Source organism: Varanus komodoensis, unplaced genomic scaffold (assembly GCF_004798865.1).
Source record: "Varanus komodoensis strain SLA01 unplaced genomic scaffold, ASM479886v1 scaffold7_3, whole genome shotgun sequence".
Classification (NCBI taxonomy): domain Eukaryota; kingdom Metazoa; phylum Chordata; class Lepidosauria; order Squamata; family Varanidae; genus Varanus; species Varanus komodoensis.
The window spans coordinates 1804928-1828146 of NW_025336480.1; the positions used below are offsets into that span (position 1 = coordinate 1804928).

Below are 23219 nucleotides of genomic sequence, written 5' to 3' on the forward strand. Positions count from 1 at the left end.
GGATTCCATAATGAACATTCCTGGATAGAAGACAAGGACCACAGCCCACATGGTTAACCCAGGGAGAAGTCCACACTTCACATTCAAAGGGAGATGCCTTAATGCAGAGCAGTTCGCCTGGCGCCAACACTTTTTTCTTTTTGGTGCCAGGCAAAAACCTTTTTATTTCCCCATTAGTTTAATTGTTCATTGGTTTTAATTGTGGTTTTAATATTTAATCACTGGATGCTATGCCATTTTTATTTTATTTGTGCTTGTTGTAAACCATCCCGAGATGCCAGTAATGGGACAGTCTCTAAAACCTTTAAACAAATGAACAAACAAACCCTTCTATCGTTCACCCTAAGTGCAGCCCTCAAACATCTGTTATCATACATTGTTTTCAACTCTACCCACCTCCATGCAGAATATGGGGAAAACATATCATGGCATAAGAAGCCTCTCTCACCCTTGAATCTTTTATTGTGCCATTGTCAGAAAGAACAGATTGTTCTTCTCACAATAGGTGTCTCTTCAGACTTGGATATCAACATGTGAACTGTTGGGTAGCCAGGAAGTTGGGCCAAAGTGGCACCTGCACGATAGCCACAGTGGTCTATGAATGACCTTTGAGACACAAGTACATTCCTGTTCCAGGAATGCACACTGCATAATTATGTATTATAATTCCTGAGTACTTCTTATCATTCTATAGGATATGGGGTAATCCTGCAGTGCTTCCTGAGCCAAGAACATTCTTTTCCCCATAGAGTAAAAAAGTGTGAGTGGAAAGTCAGTTTCGTGGTTTCCTTGCTTGCTACCCAGTGCAGGTAATCCAGATGTGGAACATGCCAAGAGATGGCTGTCCAGGCTTTGCTTACAGACCTTCATCAAGGGAGAGCATCCACCAAGTTCTGTATAAGGCTTTGGAGACAATCAGAAATGGATAAAAAGAGGCAGCACTATGCTGTCCACATCTGTTTTGCAAAAGTGGGCCAGTGCATACAGCATGGATGGCCATGGCACTTGCCTGCCTACCAGGAAATCCACCATTTTGAACCTTGTCTTCCCAATTATTTCCAAAGCAGAAGAGTGCCAATCGAGACAAAAACATGAGACAACACACAATCCCTTTTTTTTTCAAACAGTGTATTAGATAAGAAAAGTTTTTTTAAGAAAGCAGAACAAACCTACAATTTCCCACAGAGATAAAGACATTCCATTTACATTTCTTCATTCAGAAGGCTATCATGTTGATTTAATCTGGTATTGGAGGTATTGCTGATGGGCCATGAGAGGCCAGATAACCCAGCGAAATCAATATAAAAGAAGGGTGCGCAAGATGTACCAGCAAGTACAAAGGCTCCTCCCACTTCATCTCTTTTTCCCCCCTTATGATCCATCTCTTGTGATGCCCATTTGAAATGTCAGGGTTTGATTCCTCAGGTAAGTCCAATGCTTTATTAGAACGGACCCAAGTCTTATACAAACCACAAAGTTGAGATGCAATGCCTCCAATATCACTTCTTCACAACAAGAGACAAAGCTTATTTAAAGGACACAGTCAAAAGAGAAAAGAGAAAGCAATGTTGATTTCCTCGGGAAATCTAGCAAAAAAAAAAAAAAAAAAAGGGAAAGGAAAGGTTTTGATCTTTGTAAAATTAAGTGCCCATGGCAGTGCTTACTGGTTTAACTGGCTGGTAGCTATACCTCACACAAATTGACTGATGGAAGTTGATGCTAAAGGAAAGGAAGGGGGTGGCGGCTGTTTTTAACTGGCACATTCATGGATGGGGCTAGCACAGCTTTTCCCCTGCTTGGTGCCCTCCAGGTAATTTGGACTACAACTCCCAGCATTCCTTTTCATTGGCCATGCTGCTGGGGGTGATGAGAGCTGATGGCCAAAACATCTGGAGACACCAGGCTGGGCAAGACTGGCCTAGGGCTGTATACATTCCGTGCACCCGTTCAGGTGCAGAAGGCATACGGAATTTGCTACTTAAGTGCACACAGAATTCAGCCCCCCAAGAACCCCAGCTCGTGCCTTGTAAGAAAGCAAGAATACCTGGTAGACCCCCTGAAACCAGAGTGGGGCTCAGTAAGTGCCCCAGCTGACTACTTCCAGGGGGTTGCTGCGGAGTGGGTGGAGCGGCGTGCCTGCCACCGTGGTGAGAAGACAATGCCGTTCAGCAGGCGAACATGGTCTGTGCTCATGGATGACAGGCCTGATCATGCCTACTGGCAAGAGCAGGTGATCAGAAGCACATGCAGAAGCTGTCTGTCTGGTTACCAGATACTGGGGACAAACTAGGGTGCTGGGTGGCCATCACCTTCCAGCTCTGCTTATTAGGTTTCAGGGGCATCTGAATGACTGCTGGGTATGCAAATAAGTTCAATTTTCATAGTACATCCAAGCCTCATCATCCACTTTTTCCTGATGCAGAATTATTACTTTTTTAAAGGACGCCGTGTAGTGCGCGCACACATAGCCCAGGACGTGGCTAAGGCAGAGGAACAGGGATCTAACAGCAAAGAAGGACAAGGTGTTGGGCTGACCACTGAGGCTGGGCGAGACGAACCTGCAGCCTGATCCAGCCTCCGGAGGGCTTCTGCTGTTCATCAGCCCAGCTTCCCCAGCCTGGGGAGCTCCGGCTGCTTCGGACTCCAGCTCCGAGCATTCGCCCGTGATCGCTGAGTTGCTTGCCATTGAGTCTAACCCATCGCTGCAGGCGGGTGAAGGCTGCCTCAAGCCATGTTTGGGTGTAAGCAATGATGTTTTGTTCCCTGCAGAGTCAGTCCCTCTTGCCACCAGTGACCTCCCTTCCCTGGGCTGGGCATGGAGCGAAGAGACTCACAGGTGAGATATCATAATGCCCAGGATGGCCTGACATTCACGTAAGAAAAAGTTCCGTATAAAAACAGGATCCCTCCTCCTCCCCGCCCACCCTGCTCAAAAACTTTCCCTCAAATAACAATTACATTAAAAAAAGGAATAAAAGAAAGAGAGCATAAAAATATCTGGGAGGCTTCAATTCACTCTACAGGCTTCGAAAGAAAGCAGCCAAGGTTCTACTGTACAACAAAAAAGAGTTATACAGAGTTTCAATATAGAGATCTTTCTATATATATAGATATATATATATATAGATATATATATAATATAATTATATATATATGTATATATTTATAGGTGTGTGTGTATATATATATTTATATATAATGCACTGCTTTTAAAAGAGCCGTGCCTGCTTCTTCAGCTCGTTCCTCTTCCACAAGGCCAGGCGATCGAACTCCGCAATGGTCATGCCAAAGACCTGGTAAAATTCCTCTGGAGACAGGTGGCGCTGCAGGGAGAAAGAAGAGGCACAGCGTTGCACAGACGTGGCCGGTGCTCAAGCATCTCGGGATGCACATCTGCCTGGGAAGGGGCGTGAGTGACGGTGGTTCTCTGGACCTGCAGCCACCTTCTGCCAGTGCATCCTCGAACTGAGCCTTGACTTACCTGAGCGTAGCAAGAAGGTGTTGCATGAACCACTGTTACCTCTGTGTCTGTCTGTGTGCAGCCTGCATGAATGGGGGGGAATTGATTTGGACTGGTTATAGGTGACAATTGGCCTTGTCCCCCCGGTGGGGACATGCACTCTCCCCACCCCCATGTTCAGTTCCAGGATAAAGGAAATTAAAACGTTAGAGTAAAACATGTTATGATTTCTGTTTCATTGAACTAGGCCACAATTTGCAAAACAATAATGATACGCATTTGATAGTCTTTACTCTTATAAATCTCCCTTCTGCTGCTCCCCTGTTGGAAGGAGGGAAAGAGATCCACGGGGGTCACCAGCTGTTACAACAGAAATGGTGTGCTAAAATGTAGAAAAATTGTGCTCACCATATAGCAGGGCGAAGAATCTTTTTGGTCTCGGGCAGGGTGGGAGCTTTGCACATACGCATGCACAGACACGCATGGCCCTTTCATGCTCACCCGCCCCCAGCAGCAACTTCTTGACTCACAGCAAGGACATCAGCACCCCAGTACAATCACCAGAAAGAAGAAGAGGCACTGGAATAAGCTGTATGGAACCTGATTCCTAGAGCATGTCAGAAGGCAGGCAGGAACCTTAATCTATTCTGGCATTCTGATTCTGATTATTACATGGAAATGCCTCCATTTTTCTCCTTTTTTACATCATTCCTTCCTTTCTAGAACCACAGAATCACAGAAGAGTAGAGAAGGGGCCAGAAGGCCATCAGGTCTAACCTCCTGCTTAGTGCAGGACACCAGTTAAACCATCCCCTTCAGATGGTTGCCCAGTTGCATCTTGAACGCCTTTAATGTGGGAGGGCTCACAACCTCCCTAGGAGATCAATTCCATTGTCGTACAGCTGTAACAGTCAGGAAATTTTTCCTGGTATCTAGCCAGAATCTGGCTTCCTGTCATTTGAGCCTATCATTCTGTGTCCTGAACTCTGGGATGACTGAGAAGAAGTCCTGTCCTTCTTCTTTGTGACAGCCTTTCAAGTACTTGCAGAGTGCTATCATATCACTCTTCTCAAGACTAAATATGCCCAGTTCTTTCAACCTCTCCTTGTAGGGTTTTGTTTCCAGTGTCTGGATCATCCTTGTTGCCCTTCTCTGAACCCTTTCCAACTTATCTGCATCTTTCTTAAACTGTGGTGTCCAGAACTGACTGGACACAGTGTTCCAGATGAGGTCTAGTCAGTGCTGAATAAAGGGGAACCAGCCCTTCACATGATTTGCAAAGGATACTTCTATTCATGTAGCCTGAAATAGGATTTGTCCTTTTTGCAGCCACATTGCATTGTTGACTCATATTCAGCTTGTGATCTAAAATTCCAATATCCTTCTTGCTTTGTTGATCCAAGTATTCCCCACCTTGTAATGGTGCATTTGGTTTCTCTTTCCTAGCTGCAAACTTAGCATTTGTCCCTACTGAATGGCATCCTGTTGTTTTCAATCCAGTGTTACAAGATCACCTTGGATCTTGTTTATGTCTTCCAGGGTATTAGATACCCCACCCAGTTTTGTATCATCTGCAAATTGTTCCCTGTACATCCTCATCCAAATCATTAATAAAAACATTGAAGAACACTGGGCCCAGGACTGGACCTTGTGGTACCCCACTTGCTACTGCTCCTCAGTTTGAGAAAGTGCCACTGATGAACACTCTGAGTCTGAGTCTGTAGCCACCTGGGGATCCACCTGATGGTTGTTCCATATAGTCCACTTTTAGCTAGTTTGCTAACCAGGATATCATGGGACACTTTGTCAAAAGCTTGCTAAAGTCAAGATTCCTACAGTCCATCAGGAAGGTTTACTCAATCAAAAAATGGATTCAGATTGATCTGGCAGGATCTGTTCTTGACAAATCCATGCTGACTTCTAATAATCACTGCGTTTTTTCAAGGAGACTCACTGCTTTATAATCTGCTCCAGAATTTTCCAGATTGATGTCAGACTGACTGGTCTGTAGTTCCCAGGTTCTTTTTTTTCCCCTTTCCTGAAGAGAGGGATAACATTAGCCCTTCTCCAGTCATCTGGCACTTTTCCTGCCTTCCATGATTTCTCAAAGATAATAGTGTTTCTGAGAGTTCTTCTGCTAGCTCTTTTATGACTCTAGGATGGGGTTCATTAGGCCCTGGGGATTTGAACTCATTCAACCCAATTAGATGATCCTTGACCATTTGCCTATCAATCTTGAGCTGCCGTCCTTTGCATTCTCACAAAAGCCGATGTGTGACGCGATTGGGAGGATACAGGATCATTCTGAGTCCTGGCTCAGGTCCTGTGAACCAAAGGCCAAGCCCCCTGCTCCCCACAGCTGGTCTCAAAAGAACCACATCAGCTGCCTCCCGCAAAGTCACAAATACACCTTAGAGGGAAGAAAAAGGGATGTGCTGGAGGGCGGGGAAGGAGGAGGTTGGAGTCAAGGGCTTGCATCAATTCCCATCAGTGCCAGTACGACGCTCCATTATTCCACAGTAGTTGTAAGGTGCTTAGGAAGAAGGTTCTGGTCACTAGAAAGCCTGTTCCTGGAGAGTTTTCCCTGGTTTCTGCCCTATGTTTGCAAGGCAGTAGATGCGGGGGTCTGGGCCCACCAGACTGGGGGGCAGGAGGCTCTCTGCACCCCATGGGTCACACTTTTTATTCTACTGTCACAGAGGGCTGATACCAACTGCAATGCACAGTGGGGCCCCAAAGTGACCATATGATAGTCATGCTAAACTATGGTTTGATAAACTGTCAACTGCAGACATCCTTAGAGTGCAGTAGACCATTTATGTCCAAAGCACCCCAAGAGATACATGTGTCAAAAGGAGGCCATTTTGAAACACATTTCTAAAGCAGTCGACTCCTTTGTTGAAGTACCCTTATATTTAGGTAATATTTCTAACTGGCATCAACCTCCTTGCAGTTTAAAGTCACTGTAGTGTATTGCATGGCTGTAATGTATATGGAACCATGTTTGAGTAAGAAATGACATGTATGTGCAGAATAGCTATTGACTCCCTTTCCTTGCTGCTGGCTGAGGTAATTCCCCTCCCACAATCACGAGCTGCTATCAAGTTTGGCTGAGCTAGAGCAAAGTAGCTATGAGGACACGTTGGAAACCTGGAAGTCCCTTGGTTGAAGGCTCATCCGCCATGAGTATGATAACTAGGCAGCCCTATGGGAAGAAGCCACTTCCTCTGAGGGGCTCCCAGATTACATTTCTATTTTTCAAGTACTCTGCCTCATTTGTGGAGTTTGACAGGGATCCAGACACCAGCATCCTCCATTTGTAACCCTCCTGAGTTTCTCCATCATTTCTTCTGTCTTTTTTACTTGCCACAAAATAATAGCTTAAGAAGGAACAGCCACATCATGTCTTCTCATTCAGAGTGCCAGAAGCCACACCTGGAAGCATGCTCAGTCTCACTTCTAGCAATTAATAAAGTTGATTTCAGCCTACCGAGTATCGCTTCTGTTCAGATTGCTGCCGTCATGCATGTGAAAAGCTTTGAGTGCCAAAGGAGCTACATAGTGGCAATGCAGTCCTGAACCGCAAAAGCGTCTGCATGGAGCACGGGTGGCTCCTGGTTAGCAAAATATCCTTCTAACCTCTTTCTTGTGCTACACCCGGAGCTGATAGGCACAGCCTTGCTGGAAATGTGCTTTTGCATGGAAAGGGCCAGAGGAGCAGGCTGATCGGACCATACCCAGGCGCTGTCAGGAATGCTGGGGGGATGTGCCGTACCTCTAGGCGAGTCCTGTCTGCATCTTTGGGCAAGCGGTTTCTCCCCCTCGTTGTCACCAGGAGCAGCTCATAAGGGTAAATCTGCAGAGGGAGAGAGGCAAAAATAGACTGCTGGCTCAAAGCTCTAAAAGAAGCGGGCAGCTACAGCTTTGAGGAAACATGCAACATCTAAGAGAAGCGCAAGGATTAAAGGCGGCTACAACACCCACGCTCGCATTTTATCTTACTGGAATATAGGCTACCAGCCACCAAACCTGTGCAGAGATCCCCCCTCTTGGCAAGTTGCCCCTTTTATTTGCATAACACAAGCGCAATGCTTGCTGGCACGCAGCACTAATGGTGGCCCCTTTGCTCAACGCCCAGCAGCATAAAAGCAGTTTTTGCCATTTCATTGCATTCATCTCGGTGCATGGCTATAGGTATAAAGGAAAACATTTGCCACAAAACCCTGAGGAGGGCTCTGGAGTAGTGACGAAGAACAGGCCCTGTGTGCCGGAGTTCCCAGGTGCAATCCCTGGCATCTCCAGGCTGGGCTGGCAAAAGACCCTTCCGAAACCGCAGGGAGGGGTCACCCGTTAGTGTAAAGGCTGGGCTAGATGGCCTGACTCGGCTTCCCAGGTTCTTCCCACTATTCCAGAGTGAGCATGATGTCATTTGCACTGTCCCCATCCCCTTGCAAAGGGACACGGTGCGACCTACTCCATGCTGGTCCTGCCTTGAGGAATTCGGTTGAGACAACCCTGTGATTCTAGCCATCCCTAGTTGGAAACTGCCTGAAAGCCCAAAGGCCCAGTAGCTGCTGCTTGAAGAGGCCAGGGAGATCCAAGAATCTGCCAGTGAACTTGATCTTGGTACCCAAGTGGAACCATTTTTCACATCTGAAGGAGAGGACTGATTTTTCATTTCTAGATACCACTGGTGGGAGTCATAGTTCCCAGCCACGTGGTGACGCTTCCCACCAAAGTTAAGGGAGAAAGCTGGAGACAGCATGTCGCAGCAAGCACCTTTGTCCCTCCCCTCCCCTCCCCTCCCCTCTTCTGGCCCTTTCTCTGCTTTGTCCCTCCAGAGCAATCATGTTCTAGTCCCTCTTATCCCGCCTGCTGTTGCTAACATGCACAGCATCCAGGATCTGTCCACTGCTGGCTCCATTTGCCTTTCCCCACAAAATGCCAAATTTCACAAGGTAATCCATAAAACGTGGCTTCTGCTTGCAAGAACTACCATGCCTAGGCTACTCCCAGGTTAGTCCCCGCCATATTCAGAAAGAAGCCAAGGATGACTCTAGGAGTAGGTTCACAGCACCACAGGAGAAGATGAGAGGTTCTTCTTTCCCACAGTTTGATCCAGCTTCAGCATTTGGGAATAGCTGAGATGGAAGCTTCCTGCTTTCCACTGAGAAAGGACTGAAGGTTTTAGAATTCATAAGATTTGCAAGGAAATATTACCTTGTATTCTGTAAGAGATGAGATGAGAAGAGAAAGATAAACAAATAGAGGTCAGACTCTCCTTGCCCTCTTTACAGCCATTGAATCTTTAGCATTTGTAAACTTTGTTAGGATTATTATATCAAAACTTCAAATGTAAGAAAGGGTTTGATGTGTGGAATTTGTATTCATTTTGTCCTGTGGAGAAGTGCTGAATTACTCTATATGCAAGGCAATCTGTAAACAGCATTTGAAATTAAAATTCTGCAGCAGCATTATCCCAGTTACATGCAGGGAAAGTTACAGTGACCTGTATTTGCCATATTTTACATAAATTTAGTTATTTTCTTTATGGAAGCCTGACGCCCTTTTCTCTGGCAGCTGAAAGCACTGTTGAGCCTTCCTCCTTCTTCAGAGATTTCACGAACTACTCATAGTACAGCTTCAAGCCTGCCTTCACAGCTTTGAGAGGCTGGAAACCTGGGGCATAATCCAGTCAAACTTAAGCCCTTTTAAACCCCACTGATTGCAGAGGGGAGGCTTTATGGATTGTTTGATTGCATTCTATAGCACCTAATAGCTGAAGCTCTCTAGGCAGTTCACACCAATTGAAGCATGTATTTAATTCTGGGAAACTGGAATCTAGGGGCCTTCAAACAGCATATCCGTGGCTGCATCTTTCCTTCCAAAACGTCATCACTGCTGACCCCTGTGCCAGCACCACCCTCTCTGGCTCTTCTGCCCAGCCATCCTTGGCCAAGCTGCCACTAGCATCTGCTGCTGTTTGCTGGTTTTGCCCTAAAATGGATTTTACCAGGGTCTGAGAGTCAGCTTGCGATAAACAATTCTATGGCTTCATCCTATCTTTTATGTTCTGGAAAAATGCACTGGCTTGTCTTACATACTGCAATGTACTGATCCCACAATCTGTAGCCAGCATTAACTCATGAGAAGAAAAACTATAAGAACTTCTTGGGCAAGGCCTTTGGTGGAGGCTCAAGGAGTATATCTCATATCCCATATCAAGAAGTATATCTTGGGGAGCTCTCCCAAAACTTGTTTGTGAATCACAGAATAATGGTAGAGTTGGAAGGGGTCATGAAGGCCACTGAGTCCAACCCCCTGCTGTTGCAGGACATCATGTCACACCATCCCACTCAGATGGCTGTCCAGTTTCTTTCTGAATGTTTCTAGTGTGAGAGAGCCCACCACCTCTCTGGGCAGCTGATTCCACTGTTGTATTGCTCTGACAGTGGGGAAGCTTTTCCTGATGTCCAGCCTGAATCTGAATTGATTATTCTGTGTTCTACACTCTGGCATTAGCAAGAAGAGATCTTGACCTTCCTCTTTGAGGTACTTATAGAGGGACCTTATATCAATCCTTCCACTCACCTCGCATCCCCCAGTTGACAGCATTCGTGCTGTCGTAGTGGAAGAGCTCAGCACTGGGAGGCTGCAGGAGAAATGAAAATGCAAGGGAAAGAATGGTCAGCAAAAAAGGAATCCCATTAAATTGTACTCTGCTCTTTTGTAGTTGTTACCATCAATGTGAACCTGGGAAAAGTTGGTAGATTAATGACAGTGTTCCTAAATTTTTGTCAAACCATATGTGTGGCACAGACAGGAGGAATAATTTAAGTGAAACAGGAAGGAGGCAAGAAGTCAAATACTTTAGGGTTGAGGAAACTACTGTAAACACCACATGCCCACAGCACCAAAACTCACCAGTTCCAGAACCATTGTGCAATATTTGGCCAGAAGACAAGTATGCTTCTTCACTAATTTGTCAGATTTGGATGTCATCTTGCTCCCAAGGAGTTGGGATGGCATACATAAAATATCAAATGTTGTCCTCACAACAACCCTATGAGGTAGGTAAGGCTGAAGGTCATCACACTGGGTGTCCAAGATCACATACTCTCTTGCACTGTATGGAGCCACCCAGTCTTATTAAGTGCTTTTCTGTAAGGAGCGGGTTAAATAGTTTGTGGACTGTTATGCAGGGAGAAAAGTATTTATGTCAAGCCAGGGCTGGCCGAGACACTTTTCTGACAGAGATACAGGATAAGATGTTTCCCTCTCCCTTTCCATGTACAGCAGCAGACTGGGCAAGCAGTTGACCCTACTGTCCACACCGAAAGCCCTCCACGTACCTGCGGGGAGCAGGTTAGCCTGGGGAAGGATGAGTTGACTCTGCGGCTCACAGCTCTGTCCTCCAACAACTTGCTGGCATTGCCTGCCCCTTCCAACTGCATTTCCTGTGCCAGCCTGCCCAATCTCTGGAGGAATCTTACCAGTCTGGTACATATAAATCTTACCAGTCTGGTACATATAAAGCTGCCCACTTGACTTGCATTTAGCAGTGGCCAGCCCCATGAGCACCCTGAGACACCTTCTCCTCCCCTTTACTACAGAAACAGTATACAGGCAAGCAGATTCTTCTGCTTCAACTGATCTCAGGAAGCCTGGAAACAATTCAGAAATAGCACAGGCACTGGCCACTCCTGCATTTTCTGCAGTGACTGTGGCTTTCTAGGTTCCTCACTCCCACTGGGAATCTTATCTGCTCATATCTGGTTGGGAATTTTCCACAGCTGTTCCTTAGCAACTGCCTCGCAGCTCTCTTGGCAGGGGGATGCGTGTGCTCCAGGGGGAAGGACACATTCCCCATGTTTGAACCTGGCCCTGAAGTGTCTAAGTTCTAGCTTAGAGGACTTCCAGTAAATAATAAATGGACTTTGTGAAGAAATGTCTGGAAAGTTAAGTGAGTCAGATGGGGGAAGTCTTCTGGCTGGTGTGCGGTGCCTTTCTCCTTAGAAGGACTAGGAGAAAACAGGGGAGAACACGAATAGCTAAGGCCTCAATGGTAAGCAACTCTTTCTCCATGAGATAACCTTGCACGGCTGGTGAAGCTCAGGAGCAGAGAGCAAGTGGCTGCATCATGCCAGGGGGCTGCCCTAAGATCATGTCAGAAGGTAAAACAACCAGGCAGATAAGTTGTCCCAGCAACCAGAATACAACAGGAGGAGTTTCAGCGTACCCAGAAGCTGGACCTGGTCATAAGCGTATTTGGTTGTGGTGGAGGGAAAGGGTGCAATCTTATGAATGTTAGGTAGAAAAAACTTCGACACCCATCATGTTCCAGCCAGAATGGTCGGCTGGTGCATGTTAAAAGTTGTAGGAGGCTTTTCTATCTGAACCTGCATAGGACTGTGTCTTTGGGGCCTGAGATAAATGAAGTCATGGTAGGCATGTCATGAGTGGAGCTGGCTGGAGCTGGGGGTCATACTAGATGGCCCAGGAGGCCCCTTCTGACTCACTCTGTGTTTCTAAGTCAACAAGAGGCTTTTTGGAGCAAGGAAGCCTTTAAGAATTGTTACTGAGCAGTCTTTTGAAAACTGCAAAGTAGGTATAGATAAACCATTATGTGCAAAACCTTCCCTTAATAAATTTGCTTGCTTGATAGCTCATTTTGCCTCTAATGGTCGTGCCCATCTCTCCTGTCTAAACCACTTTTACAGCCACAAGGCAGTTTTAAAGTATCTTAACAGAACTGATGGCAGTGGAAAAGGGCCAGCTTGTGGCAGTCTTCCTTATGCCCTGAAATATAAACACTTGCTAGAAATAAGAAGCCCCATGGGTTGGGTTACCCAGGGAAAGAGCAGTTTCCTCATAGGTGGTAGCAGTCCTGGAGAAAGAACATCCTCCATATCCCCCTCAGACTTCTTTTTCCCCAAGGGATTCAGCAGAAGCGTGTGCGCAGGGTGCCCCCTGCTGGTGTGGAGAGACTAGTCGGGAAGGCCACCGCTTGGTGGCAGAGACTCTTACCCGGTGCAGTCCATTCCTTCTGTAAGCGGGAAGAGAGGCAGATTTAGAAATGAGGGGATCTGGGGGAAAAAGAGAGAGCAGACTTCATAAATCGGAACCTGGGGAGGCTAATTAACTTCCCTATGAAAAGCTCCAGTGGGAAAAGTGCTCAGGCACCGTAGAACATCCACTGTGAGTGGGAGGAGGAAGAGGAAGAGTTTATTCCCTTAATATCAGTAGCAATTTCTACTTGTCACATTTTTCACCTTGCCCTTCTGTCAAGAAGCTCAGGCCTGGTTCTCTCTCCCATTTTATCCTCTCGACAACCCTCTGAGGCAGTCTTAAGCTGAGAAATACTGACTGGCCTAGGGTGGCCCTGTGAGCTTTCTGCCCGAGCAGGGATTTGAACCTGGCCTGTGCCAGCACTCTGACCACCACACAACACTGATGCTCAAGGCGTGTGCATCTCCAGGAAGGATGGAAGCATTGCACTGGAAATGTGCTAAAGGAAGTTGATCAGAAAATTAAAATTGTGCCCTCCGTGGTGGGAAAAAAGTAATAAGCTGAATAATGGACAATTTTCTCCATCTAATGCTACCTCAGTCTGCCTCCCAAGGCTGGCCTTCTTACCCTGTCTGACATCAGTTCTCCTTTCCCCTGAACATTACAGACATCCTAACAAGACGCACCGTGTCACCTAAGGAACACAGCTATGTTCTAGAAGCGTGAGAGCGAGATACAGATTAGGCAGCCAGGGATCCTTCCTTCTCTTCCTACAACCAGAGGTTCTACAGCCTTGCAAAGAGGCAGCTGTTCTAGCCCCACAGAGTCTAGTTAAGTCCAGAGCCTCAGCTTTGCCTAAAATAAGGAAAAGTGCAAAGCAAGAGAGGCAGGCGATGGGGAGGTACGTACCACTATCAGCCAGGTAATGTGTCCGAGGCGCTGTTGGGGGAGACAAAGAAAGAGTGAGGGTTGTGCACTTGGAACACGCTTTATCGCAGGGGTGCAGGCCTGAAGACCGGCTGGCTTACACATGCCAGCCCATACAGTTGTGCCTGCAGACAGTACACCAACTCGTGGGGGAAGGCTGGTGTGAAGACGGCAGTACACAGAGCCACATGGGTGTGCAGGGGAAAGAACATGGGAATGCTTGCCGGTCTTCTTCGGGTATTGCTTGGCTTTCACTGTTGGATAATATGCAGTTTGGTCACTCAGAGACGCTGGACTTAGTTGTATCTGGGTGGCTTTGGAGGGTCTGGTTTGAGAGAGGCAATAATGTCCTTGTCCAGCTTCCTGTCAGACTGGTGTGTGGGTCCGGGCCTCGTGTGACCACGTCAGCTTCCCCCCATGTAGTTGTACACAAGCATGATACATGCTGTGTGTGTGTGTGTGTGTGTGTGTGTGTGTGTCAGGTGCTCAGTGCTTCCTTCTCTAGACGCTTTCCAGCTCAACATCTCACCACACCGTTTTCTGACGGGAAGAAAAACACGCGTGCGGGACCCGCTTTTGAGCAGAAAAAGAGGCAAGAGCTCCCCACTCCTACCCCACCCTATTTCTCCACTCAAGCACAGATGTTCCTGTGCCAGGCCTAGTTTGAGCCTGGACCTCTGGCGTGTTAAAAGAATCCAAACTGAGCAAGGCACGGATGGCTCAGCTTTCAACATTCCCATCCCGTGGCTAAACGGAGCAAACGCGGGAGTGCACCTCCTTCCACGTGCCCCTCACCCACACTCCCCAGTCCCTTCGCACGAGGGCGGCGGGGATAAAGGCGGGCATAATGTAGTGGCTCATCAAAGATTAACGAAAAACTCCTTCAGGCTCTGGCCGGCAGGGAGCCCCCGGGAATGTGATCGCGTGAGTGTGTACGTGTGCGAGCAGGTGTACATGTTCAGCCTGGAACTTATACGGATAAATGAGTGGACACACACACACACACACACAACCATGAATAGTGGCTTCTGCAAACAGTCAAATAAATGAGGGTATCTTGGAATACAGGATTCTTATAAGCATTATTTCATTGTCCAAGTTATGTATGAGTTCAAGCACTAGGTGGCAGCACACTGAAGAGTCTCCGGCCTCCCTGAAAAGCCACAGATCTGTAAATGCACAAACACCTTGCTTGGTACAAGTTACCGGGCACACAGCAATTGGGGAAATGAAAAAGGATCTTTCCAGAGACATGCTCATCTACCAGTTGGAGGAATATAGCTAAAGGCACTCTGTTGATGTCCCTTGGCCCTACAGATTCCAAAAAAACCCATCTGAAGTGGATTCAGATAACTTTGGATTTCTATTAATTCAACCCATGGATTCCATGGCAGAATGGCATCTTCCAACTTCCATATAGTCCTCAGGCTTGTGAATCATCTTTTTAACTTTTCAAAATTGTACTGACATTTAGTTGCAGGAAAGATAGTGGAAAATATACATTTTTTAAAATCCCACATTTTCTATATTTAGGATTTCGCTTGAACCTTCATAGCACCAAGGAAAGATAAAACTCAAACTGTTGCCTACCAGAAAAAATTACATAAATTGTGGCAGACATTTCAGCATGCTTTTCTGAAGTGTGTGTGCATGTGTGTGAGAAAGAGACAGAGAGAGAGAGCATGGAAACCAATTTGTCAATAAGCAGATGACAGAACAAAAGAAACCTGACACTCCACAAAGTACACACAGAACAGATTAAACTAAATCTGTACATCCCTTCTTGGCACAGACAAGGGCATTGTGACCACAAAATTCACTAACCAGAGTAGATGCAAAGGAACGGCTCAAGGTGGACTGAGGAGCTAGATAAAAAATGGTGACTCAGGAAGAGAGCCGTGAGCTCAGCATATACAAGCCCCAATTTATGTATGAGTTTCCTTGGGGAGCAGGAATTGTAAAGGTGCTCAGGGTCCTCACACTACCATTCTGAAGGCATTCCCCTCCCTTTCTGCAGCAAGGAGGAAGACAGGAGAAGCCTTAAAACACAGGAGGGTTACAAAGGGAAGACCTCATCTGATCCCCCATAAAATTCCATGTACGAAGCAGGGCAATTGCAGGATAAAGGCCTCATTTTGAAATACCCACAGAGGCTAATATAGTGGAGGAAAAATGACTGTTGCTGTTGTTGTTGAACAACTGGGAAACAGAAATCCATGTTGGTCTGCTAGTAAACTACTGGTAGATCCCAAACTGCTTTGGCTATTGGAAGGTATTAAAAGGTAATAAATAAATTAAAAAAACCTTCAGTGCTCTCCTGCCTTAGCCAATTCTCAAGCCTTACCAAATACCCCGACTCTTTCTTCCCTGACCTGTAAAAGTGGGGGAGTGATTTGACAGGGCAAAGGGGAGCAGCATAACACCCAGAAACAAGGATGTGATCCAACGGCTGGAGCACATTGCCGAAGGTAGTTCTGAAGGAGATGGTCACTTCGCATAAAAGCCTGCATGGCTGTTGTTAATCTCTGTTTCCCTGCACTTCTGTTCCCCTTGGTCTCACGATCCCTGACCATGAATGATACATCAAGAAAAAGGAATTGTGCGGGCACCAATGCATCTGCAGAAAATCTGCTCAAGCTCAAATCAGAGTACCGGACGAACTCGAATGGTTCTGGTTGTAGCTGAGAGCCCCTTTTAATGCTGCAGGCTGGTAGTTAGCTGATCTGAATTTATACTGTCCTGGGACTGGCCTGCACTGTCTGCAATGCCAGCCGTTAAGTGCTCATTCCTCTCACACAGCAACAACTTCTGCAGTAGCAAATGAAAAAGTCACACTTCTGCTCTGTGCATTCCTAGAAGCCAGCCCTCTGCCGGCAGGCAGGGGGTAGGGAAACGTTTGGGATTGCTTACAACCATTCAAGGAGCCTTCGTAGCCAGCTGTATGAAGAGCTTCTCGGCTGCCAGCTGAGCTGCGGGGTGGTGTCCAGGGGTCAGCATAGGAATTGGATCGTGCCTTCATTTCTTCCTTCAGTATCAACCTGCCGATGCCAGTCTGGATCTATGACACCACAAGCAGATAAGGAAGAGGATATGTATGGATGCAAGCGCGCTCATTTTCTCACAACTCAGCTTTTTCTGGCATGATTTCAGGAGCAATGAGGCTAGTGTGCATATGTGTGCTTAAATAATTTGACTCCTTTTCAAAGCAGCATGTCCAAGGCTAATAAGGATAACATAGCATAATAGGTTAAAAGTGCAGTAAAGCATAGGAAAAGTTGTAGTCTGCCCATGGGAAATATAAAGCATATTTTCTCCATGGGTCATTGATAATGGTCCATTATAGTCTTTCTCAATCTGAAACCCTCCGATGCAGTGGAATACAAGTCCCGTCTTCCCCAACCTGCCCCTGTGGGTCAGGGATGATGGAGGCTGTTGCCCAATGCATCTGGAGGGTGCCAGCACCAAGTTGGGAAGGTTGAAGTACCCCCTCGCACTGGATGGGAGTGTTATCGGAAGATACACACAGAACACAATCAAAGTCCCCAGGGCGCTGACTCCTTTTGTAAGAATAGTGGCAGAGGTAACATGCTGAAAGAACAGTACCACAAGGGGGAAGGAACCTTTGAAACAGCACCTCCAAGTTCAGGTAATATCAAACTAAGGTGAATCGTAGAGAAGAGCACTCACTTTATGCATTCCTCGGTCAAACCCATCTTCTTCTCCCCCTGATGAAAACCTCCGAACACGTGGTGCTAGAAGAAAAGGGAGGGAGGGACAGTCAGAGAAGGGCCTGCAGGGCATCAGATTAAGACACCTGTTGCCAAAATGGAGCTGAGTCCAACCAGCCCCAACTCCTGAGTTCCCCTTCCCCCACTTGCCCACATTCCCTTGTTTTTGCTAATCTGGAGATTAGGAATAACGGTAGGGATTCAGGGAATGATTCTTCCAGGGACTGGGCTTGGAGGCCAAGCCCTACCCCGGAGAAAGCCAAAGGGACCCTACAGGCCAGCATAGGATCAGGTCCGCAGGCCAGAGGCTGTGCATTGCAGTCAAGGGGCTTTTCTATGCAGGGCATTTCCTTTCTGCTCATGGCACTTCACTCGCAGACGTTTGTGAATCCTTTACCAACACTGTCTTCCATCCAGGGCATCTCCCATGTTTTCCAGACATTTTTGGAGCATTTTTAGCATGAAGATAATGTTGCATTTTCCTGGCTGCCACTAATATTTGCTACAGAAGCCTCATGTAAAGTCTAAATCCTGCTTTCTACCACAGTGCCACCATATGTTGTGCAATGGAACACAAAGGAACATATACAGAGAGGAAAACCCCTGGGGGGTGGGGTGGGGGTTCTTCTGCCTGCAATGAAAACAGAAGAAGCCTCTGTAGAGCATTTGCTTAAACGACTCATGTTCAGCTTATGTACACGAGGGATTTAAGGTACCGATTTGCCAAGGCTGTTTCTTCCATTTTCATTCTGGGAGGAAAAGCACATCATTTATACAAGGCATTTCCCCTGGGGTTTGTATTTGTCTGCCTTTGTGCCTATTATATCAGCCAAGCGCAATGTGGCACTGTAGTAATAGTTATAGCACAATGGCTTTGCGACTATACACTAGGCTTTGAAAAGTGGCTGGGAGAGGCCCTGGAGAACAATAACATTATCAAAAGGCCCTGCAAACTTCCATGAGTGAAGAATCACGAGCACACAACAAAAGCCTCATGCACCAAAGCCTGTAGAGAAGCCCAGAGAGGTTTTTTGTGGGGTGGGACCAAGCCCGGGCATGGATTTTTGTCATACAAACACTCTGAGGCTTCTTTCGGTATGAGCTCATGACTGGCAACAGCTTATTGCGTTCAAAGTCTTACGGTTGGGACATCAAAGTCTGAGATGCATTTCAGGCAACCAGCAAGGAAGGATGACAAAGGAGCAGCTGCAAAATAGGATCGAACGCCTGCATCTTCAGGAACCATGCAGAAGAGGGAAATTCAGTGGGTTCAGCCTTTATTTTTAGGTAAGATTCTAGGCTGTGGGACCTGGTCCTTCTCTGCAGTCCTTCAGCATACTCCTCCCCAGTTGCCCCCGGCCCATGCGAGAGGCCTTCAGCATGTCGTGTTGGACTATGGATGCTTCCAGATGAGGCTTTGTCATGTCATCCTCCACATTTATGGAATTTTATACATCTGGGTGAGGCCAGCTTCCTCTCATAGCCAACCCATGCTTTACCAGTGCTTATTCCACTCTTTTTCTTACTAAAGAAAATCATTTAAGGAGGCGGCGGCGGCGGGGGGGGGGGACGGACAGGATCGCAACACAGTGCCTTCCGAACGGTGGTGCTAGCAAGCACCCCAGGCTATAGAATCCCCCACGGTTTTGAACCTCTTTCACCGTAAGAGCCAAAATCAGTTTTAGAGACATTCCTGAGAGGTGCATTCCAGTGGTGGGAGAGGTAAAAGCAAAAGGGACAGAGACAAATATTTAAAATAGCAGCGTATTTTAGCTTTAACTAAATAGGCTCTGTTGGACAGTAACTAAGACTGAGTTTTTACAAAAAGCAAAAAACAAAAAGCAGTTTGGTCTTTCAGAAAGGGGAAAATGCACAAAACCTAGAAAGCTACCAATCAGTGGTCAAGGGAAAGGGGATGTGGCCAGGGGGACTCTTGGAGGCCAGAAGTGGCCCATGAGCCAGAGGTTCAACACTCCTACTATAGAGGTTTTAGTGTCCTCAGGTGAAGAGCATTACCTTTAGGTGACCCTTGAAAAGTCCAGTACTCTGTCTCTGAGTGGTAATATGGGTCTGGAGAATAGGCTGGGCTGTATTTGGAGGTGTGTGCTATATCCTCACTGGTTTTGCTTTTAGTAGCTGCAGATTGGGCATCTGGAAAAACAAAAGAGAAAGAAGAGTCAGAAAGGAAAAAACAAGCTCTCCTAAAGGCTGCAGCTCAAAACAACAGAAGAGGCAGCAGATCTGTTTTCGTGCATTTGGAATACCCCAAGTAGGAGGCTGGAGGGTCCAGTTTTTAACACAAACAGGTCACAAGGGATAGGGAACCCTCCTGTACCCAGAGCTTACCTTGTAATATCAGAGTCTGGGGAGGAAGGGGATTCCCTGAGAGCTGCATTCCAGTGGTGGAAGAGGCAAAGGGGGCACTAAAAGTGAGGCTTCGGGTTGGAAAGCTGCAGGCAGGAGAAAATTTTAGCCCTCCCTGCCAGCAGTAAAAACCCTTCTAGCTTTATGCGCAATCAGAACAGATCCAGGTTTAAACCAATGGGCCTGCTGCTGTCTACTTTCCCCCAACCAATCCTTATCAGAGCGGCAGGGGGCATAGCCGCTCTGAGGCAAAGCAAGATGGAGGTGCATGGGCTCCCCGCACCAGCCCAAGCCCCAGCGAACAGGCAGATGGCAAGCTGGGATCACACACTGGCGCCGTCACTCCATCTGGGATCTGCCCGGGCAAGATTCAGCTGGAAGTGGAGTTGCTCTTGCAGCAGGAGCCTCCAAGCTGGGAGGGCAGATCCAGCTGTCCCACACAGCTCTGCTCCTTCTCTGAGCGCAGGAAGGGTTGCAGCTCAGTGGTGTGGCCACTGCTTGGCATGCAGGAGGCGCTAGTTTCAATCCCCAGCATCTCCACGTAGGCCTGGGAAGGACTCTGGTTGGAAGCCACAAAGAGCCGCTGTCAAGGGCCAGGTGGACCAGAGGCTCTGGGGAGGCAGCCTCCTCCAGGGTTAGTCTGACTTCAGTCCCATTCAGTTCAATGGATCCGCTCTGAGTAGGCCTAACGTTCGGTAGAAACTTCTGTTTCAGTTCTTTATATCAAAAAGAAATCAGAGAGCCCGCAGCACGGGGTACATAAGGGGCACAGCACTTGCAGGTAGCCGGGGAGGGTTGTGGGAAGCAGAGCAGCAGAGGGGAATGAGGCCAGGCAATGGGAGGAGGGTGAGCACCCCTGAAATCATGAGCAGCCTGCCTGGCAGGGCTTATTGAAAGAGCACAGCGCAGATCCTGCAGCCCGCGATCGCTCAGCCCTAAAGCCAAACTAGGCAAGACGCCATCCATGCAATTAGCCATTATCTGAGTGGCCTTCCAAAAAGCCAGTGCAGAAGGCCAGATCTAGATTTAGAACCAGCTATGCGCTTAACTCTTTGCTTGGTGCTGCAGTCCCAGTCCGGACTGAATCCCCTGCGGTTTGCACTGGATGTGTCAGTGGAAGCCTTCAGTGGAAGTGTCTCTTCCAGTGCACATGGAAGGTGCAGGGCAACCAGTCCTGAGTGAGACCAGGAGTGTGCGTGTGAGATTGGGAGTTTAGTGTTGATCCCATGCCAAACACCAGTCCACTATTATAAATTGATGCAATAGTGTATCGTATAGTTGGGCTTCTAGGAGAGAAGGAAAAGAAATAACACTGACAGGGAGTCACATTTGACCATTGGTTGGCAAGGGGCGTTTATTTGCACAAAACAACCAGATTACATAGCAATTTAGGGTACAATCTTATGCAAGATTTCACATAACATGCATAGGAATGCACCCTTAAATATAATCCTCCCTAGGTCCTATTTCCATTCCTCAGAAAGTGTGTCCAAGGCCAAAACGGCCATGGTTTTAATGCATGAATGCTTATTGTGGGGCTAAGATTGAGAGCAGCAGGAGGACAATGATGTAAGCTGCTTTGAATTTATTAAAAAAGAAACAGGTGGAATATAAATCTAATAAATAAACGTCCCTATTGTTTTCCTTTAACATCAGCAACCATGGGGCTTCTCTTAGTGCCGATTACAGCTTCCCTCCTGGGCCCTAACAGTAACACAAGGGAGAGAATTTTTCACAGGACCACAGCTTGGTGGGAGGATCCGACTGCATCCCCATGGCATGGTCCCAAGTTTAGCACCATGGCCGCTGTTGGTGAAGGGATAAAAACAGATGTTATGTCCATTCCCATTCCAGAAACAGATACTATTGCTTGAGAGAAAGCTGGTATATGGGCTGAACTTACACATTAGGATAAATATCCTTTAATAAAAGTGGGATTAAACCGGACACTTTTAAATAAAAGTAGTTGTGTGGCTCTGAATTGGAATATGCACCCATTTCAACTGGGCCCTATGTCTGTTTCCTGCCAAAATTTTGACCCTTTCCAGCTGGCTGCTATTTGCTCCCAAAAGTGCTGCTTGTAGTAAACCTTTAACAGCAAATAACAGTGGACCTGATGGGCACATATGCAGCATACTACTCTTTAAAACAGCTCTGAATTAATTATAGCAGACAACCAGTCAAGACTTCCTTCTGGACTTACCATTCCTAATGAAGACTAGATTATCCAACTCCCTCTGCACATCTTAATGGCTGTTTATTGAACTCAAAACAGCTCTTATCCTTGGTTCAATATTCTCAAGAGGGCATATAGTGGATTAAAGAATAAAATCTCTGATTTTAGTGATTTTTGTTTTGTATGATTGCCCTTAAACATGCCTTTAAGCAATGGGCAAAACCATAGGTTGTGTGTCCAAGGGAATCTTTATAGGACATGGAGAAATAAGTCATCTGCACTGTGTGATCATAGATCCTTTTAAAAAAATCTTCTGGGGAAGTTATTTGACATCCCAACAAAAAGGGCAGAGATGTTAGTTTTAAAACCTCCAGGGCTTGTGAGGGAAGTCTGTGAAGTTCTCAGAAACATGCACGAGGAGGAGGAGATCGCTCCTACAAGGAGAGGCAAAGGTAGCTACTTACAATGCGGTGGGGGTGGAGGCAGTCAGCAGGGCAGGGTGTTAGGCAGACAGCGGAATAGGGAAGGGGAAGGAAAGAAAGGAGGAGACACCTGGTTACTATATTAAGGCAGAAATGCACAAGAGCAAAAAGCAGATTGGTGAGCACAGAACAAGTCCACCCTTCTCTTTCTCACTGCAGGATCTGCCTAACAGAGGGCATTCTGCCTTCTTCTCGGACCTCAGAGCTTTGCCTCTGAAGGCCTACAGAGAAATTGTTTCTGTAATTTCCCTTGTCACAGCAGAGCAGAACATCCTGCCTTGAAGCAAGCCAAGCCCTGTCCCTCCTGAAGTACCTCTTTCTGCATCCTAAGTTCAGATCCACTGTACATCTGGCTTCTTTGAACTATTAGAACCCACTAGATGGTGAGTTAGGTTATAGGCAATGATGTCACAAGTTGATATTCAATAGTGACCAAGTGAACCTTTAGGCATCCTGAGAGTCCTCTCTTCTAAGGAGTCCTCTATTTGATGGGCTGCCCAGACCCATCAAATTTAAATTCAAAGAAACATCAGAAGGGAGGGAGAACAGGAAACTTGAGGCTGCATCTTGAGAGCAACAGACGGAGAAGGCACACAGGCCACCTGGTCAGTCTCTTTCAACGTGGTCACATGTAATGTATTTCTATTTAATTATAGCCATAATTTCTAAACTTGGTCTGATGCTTATGCATTTTATATACAGATGTTATGCAAATCAGTTTCCTATTTTGTCTTCCTGGTTATGCAATTCCTCTTTTTTTTGGCAATGTGTAAGAGGCTACCCTAGACAAAATTCTTATTTATTTCCTCTATCCTTTCCTGAGCACAGAGCACATTGATTAAGCTTCGTTCATTTCTCTGGAATGACGACTCTCAAACTTGCCTTAACCTCTCTGAGGCTGTACATGTGCATGGCCCTTCTTTACACATCCTGATCTGACTGGGGGATACACACCGAATCTCTTTTCCTTTCATATGACAAGGGTCACTGCGGGAGGGTCAGTGCAGGAGAGGACAAAAACTGGCCAGAGAGCCAGAAGTGGCAGCAGAGCACTAAGAGAGGCATATTTAGCT

The 23219-nt window shown here is 46.8% G+C and overlaps 1 protein-coding gene across 15 annotated transcripts in view; it reads right to left on the reverse strand.

Annotated features, from left to right (window-relative positions):
• Positions 1–664: 664 nt before the first annotated feature.
• Positions 665–23219, reverse strand: part of ABLIM3 (actin binding LIM protein family member 3) — a 179384-nt gene continuing 156829 nt past the window's right edge. For 8 of the 15 annotated variants that reach the window (XM_044454584.1, XM_044454593.1, XM_044454590.1 and 5 more), the window contains 9 exons: positions 19141–19275; positions 17084–17148; positions 16307–16454; positions 13379–13408; positions 12488–12546; positions 10052–10112; positions 8681–8688; positions 7100–7316; positions 665–3323 (listed from right to left, as the gene is read on the reverse strand). In XM_044454584.1, coding sequence (XP_044310519.1) covers positions 3190–3323; positions 7100–7316; positions 8681–8688; positions 10052–10112; positions 12488–12546; positions 13379–13408; positions 16307–16454; positions 17084–17148; positions 19141–19275 — 857 coding nt within the window. In that variant the 3' untranslated portion in view covers positions 665–3189. Of the gene's footprint in view, positions 3324–5603; positions 7317–8680; positions 8689–10051; positions 10113–10162; positions 12547–13378; positions 13409–16306; positions 16455–17083; positions 17149–19140; positions 19276–23219 lie in introns of those variants that run through there. The other 7 variants (XM_044454594.1, XM_044454598.1, XM_044454597.1 and 4 more) reach the window with 3 other exon arrangements.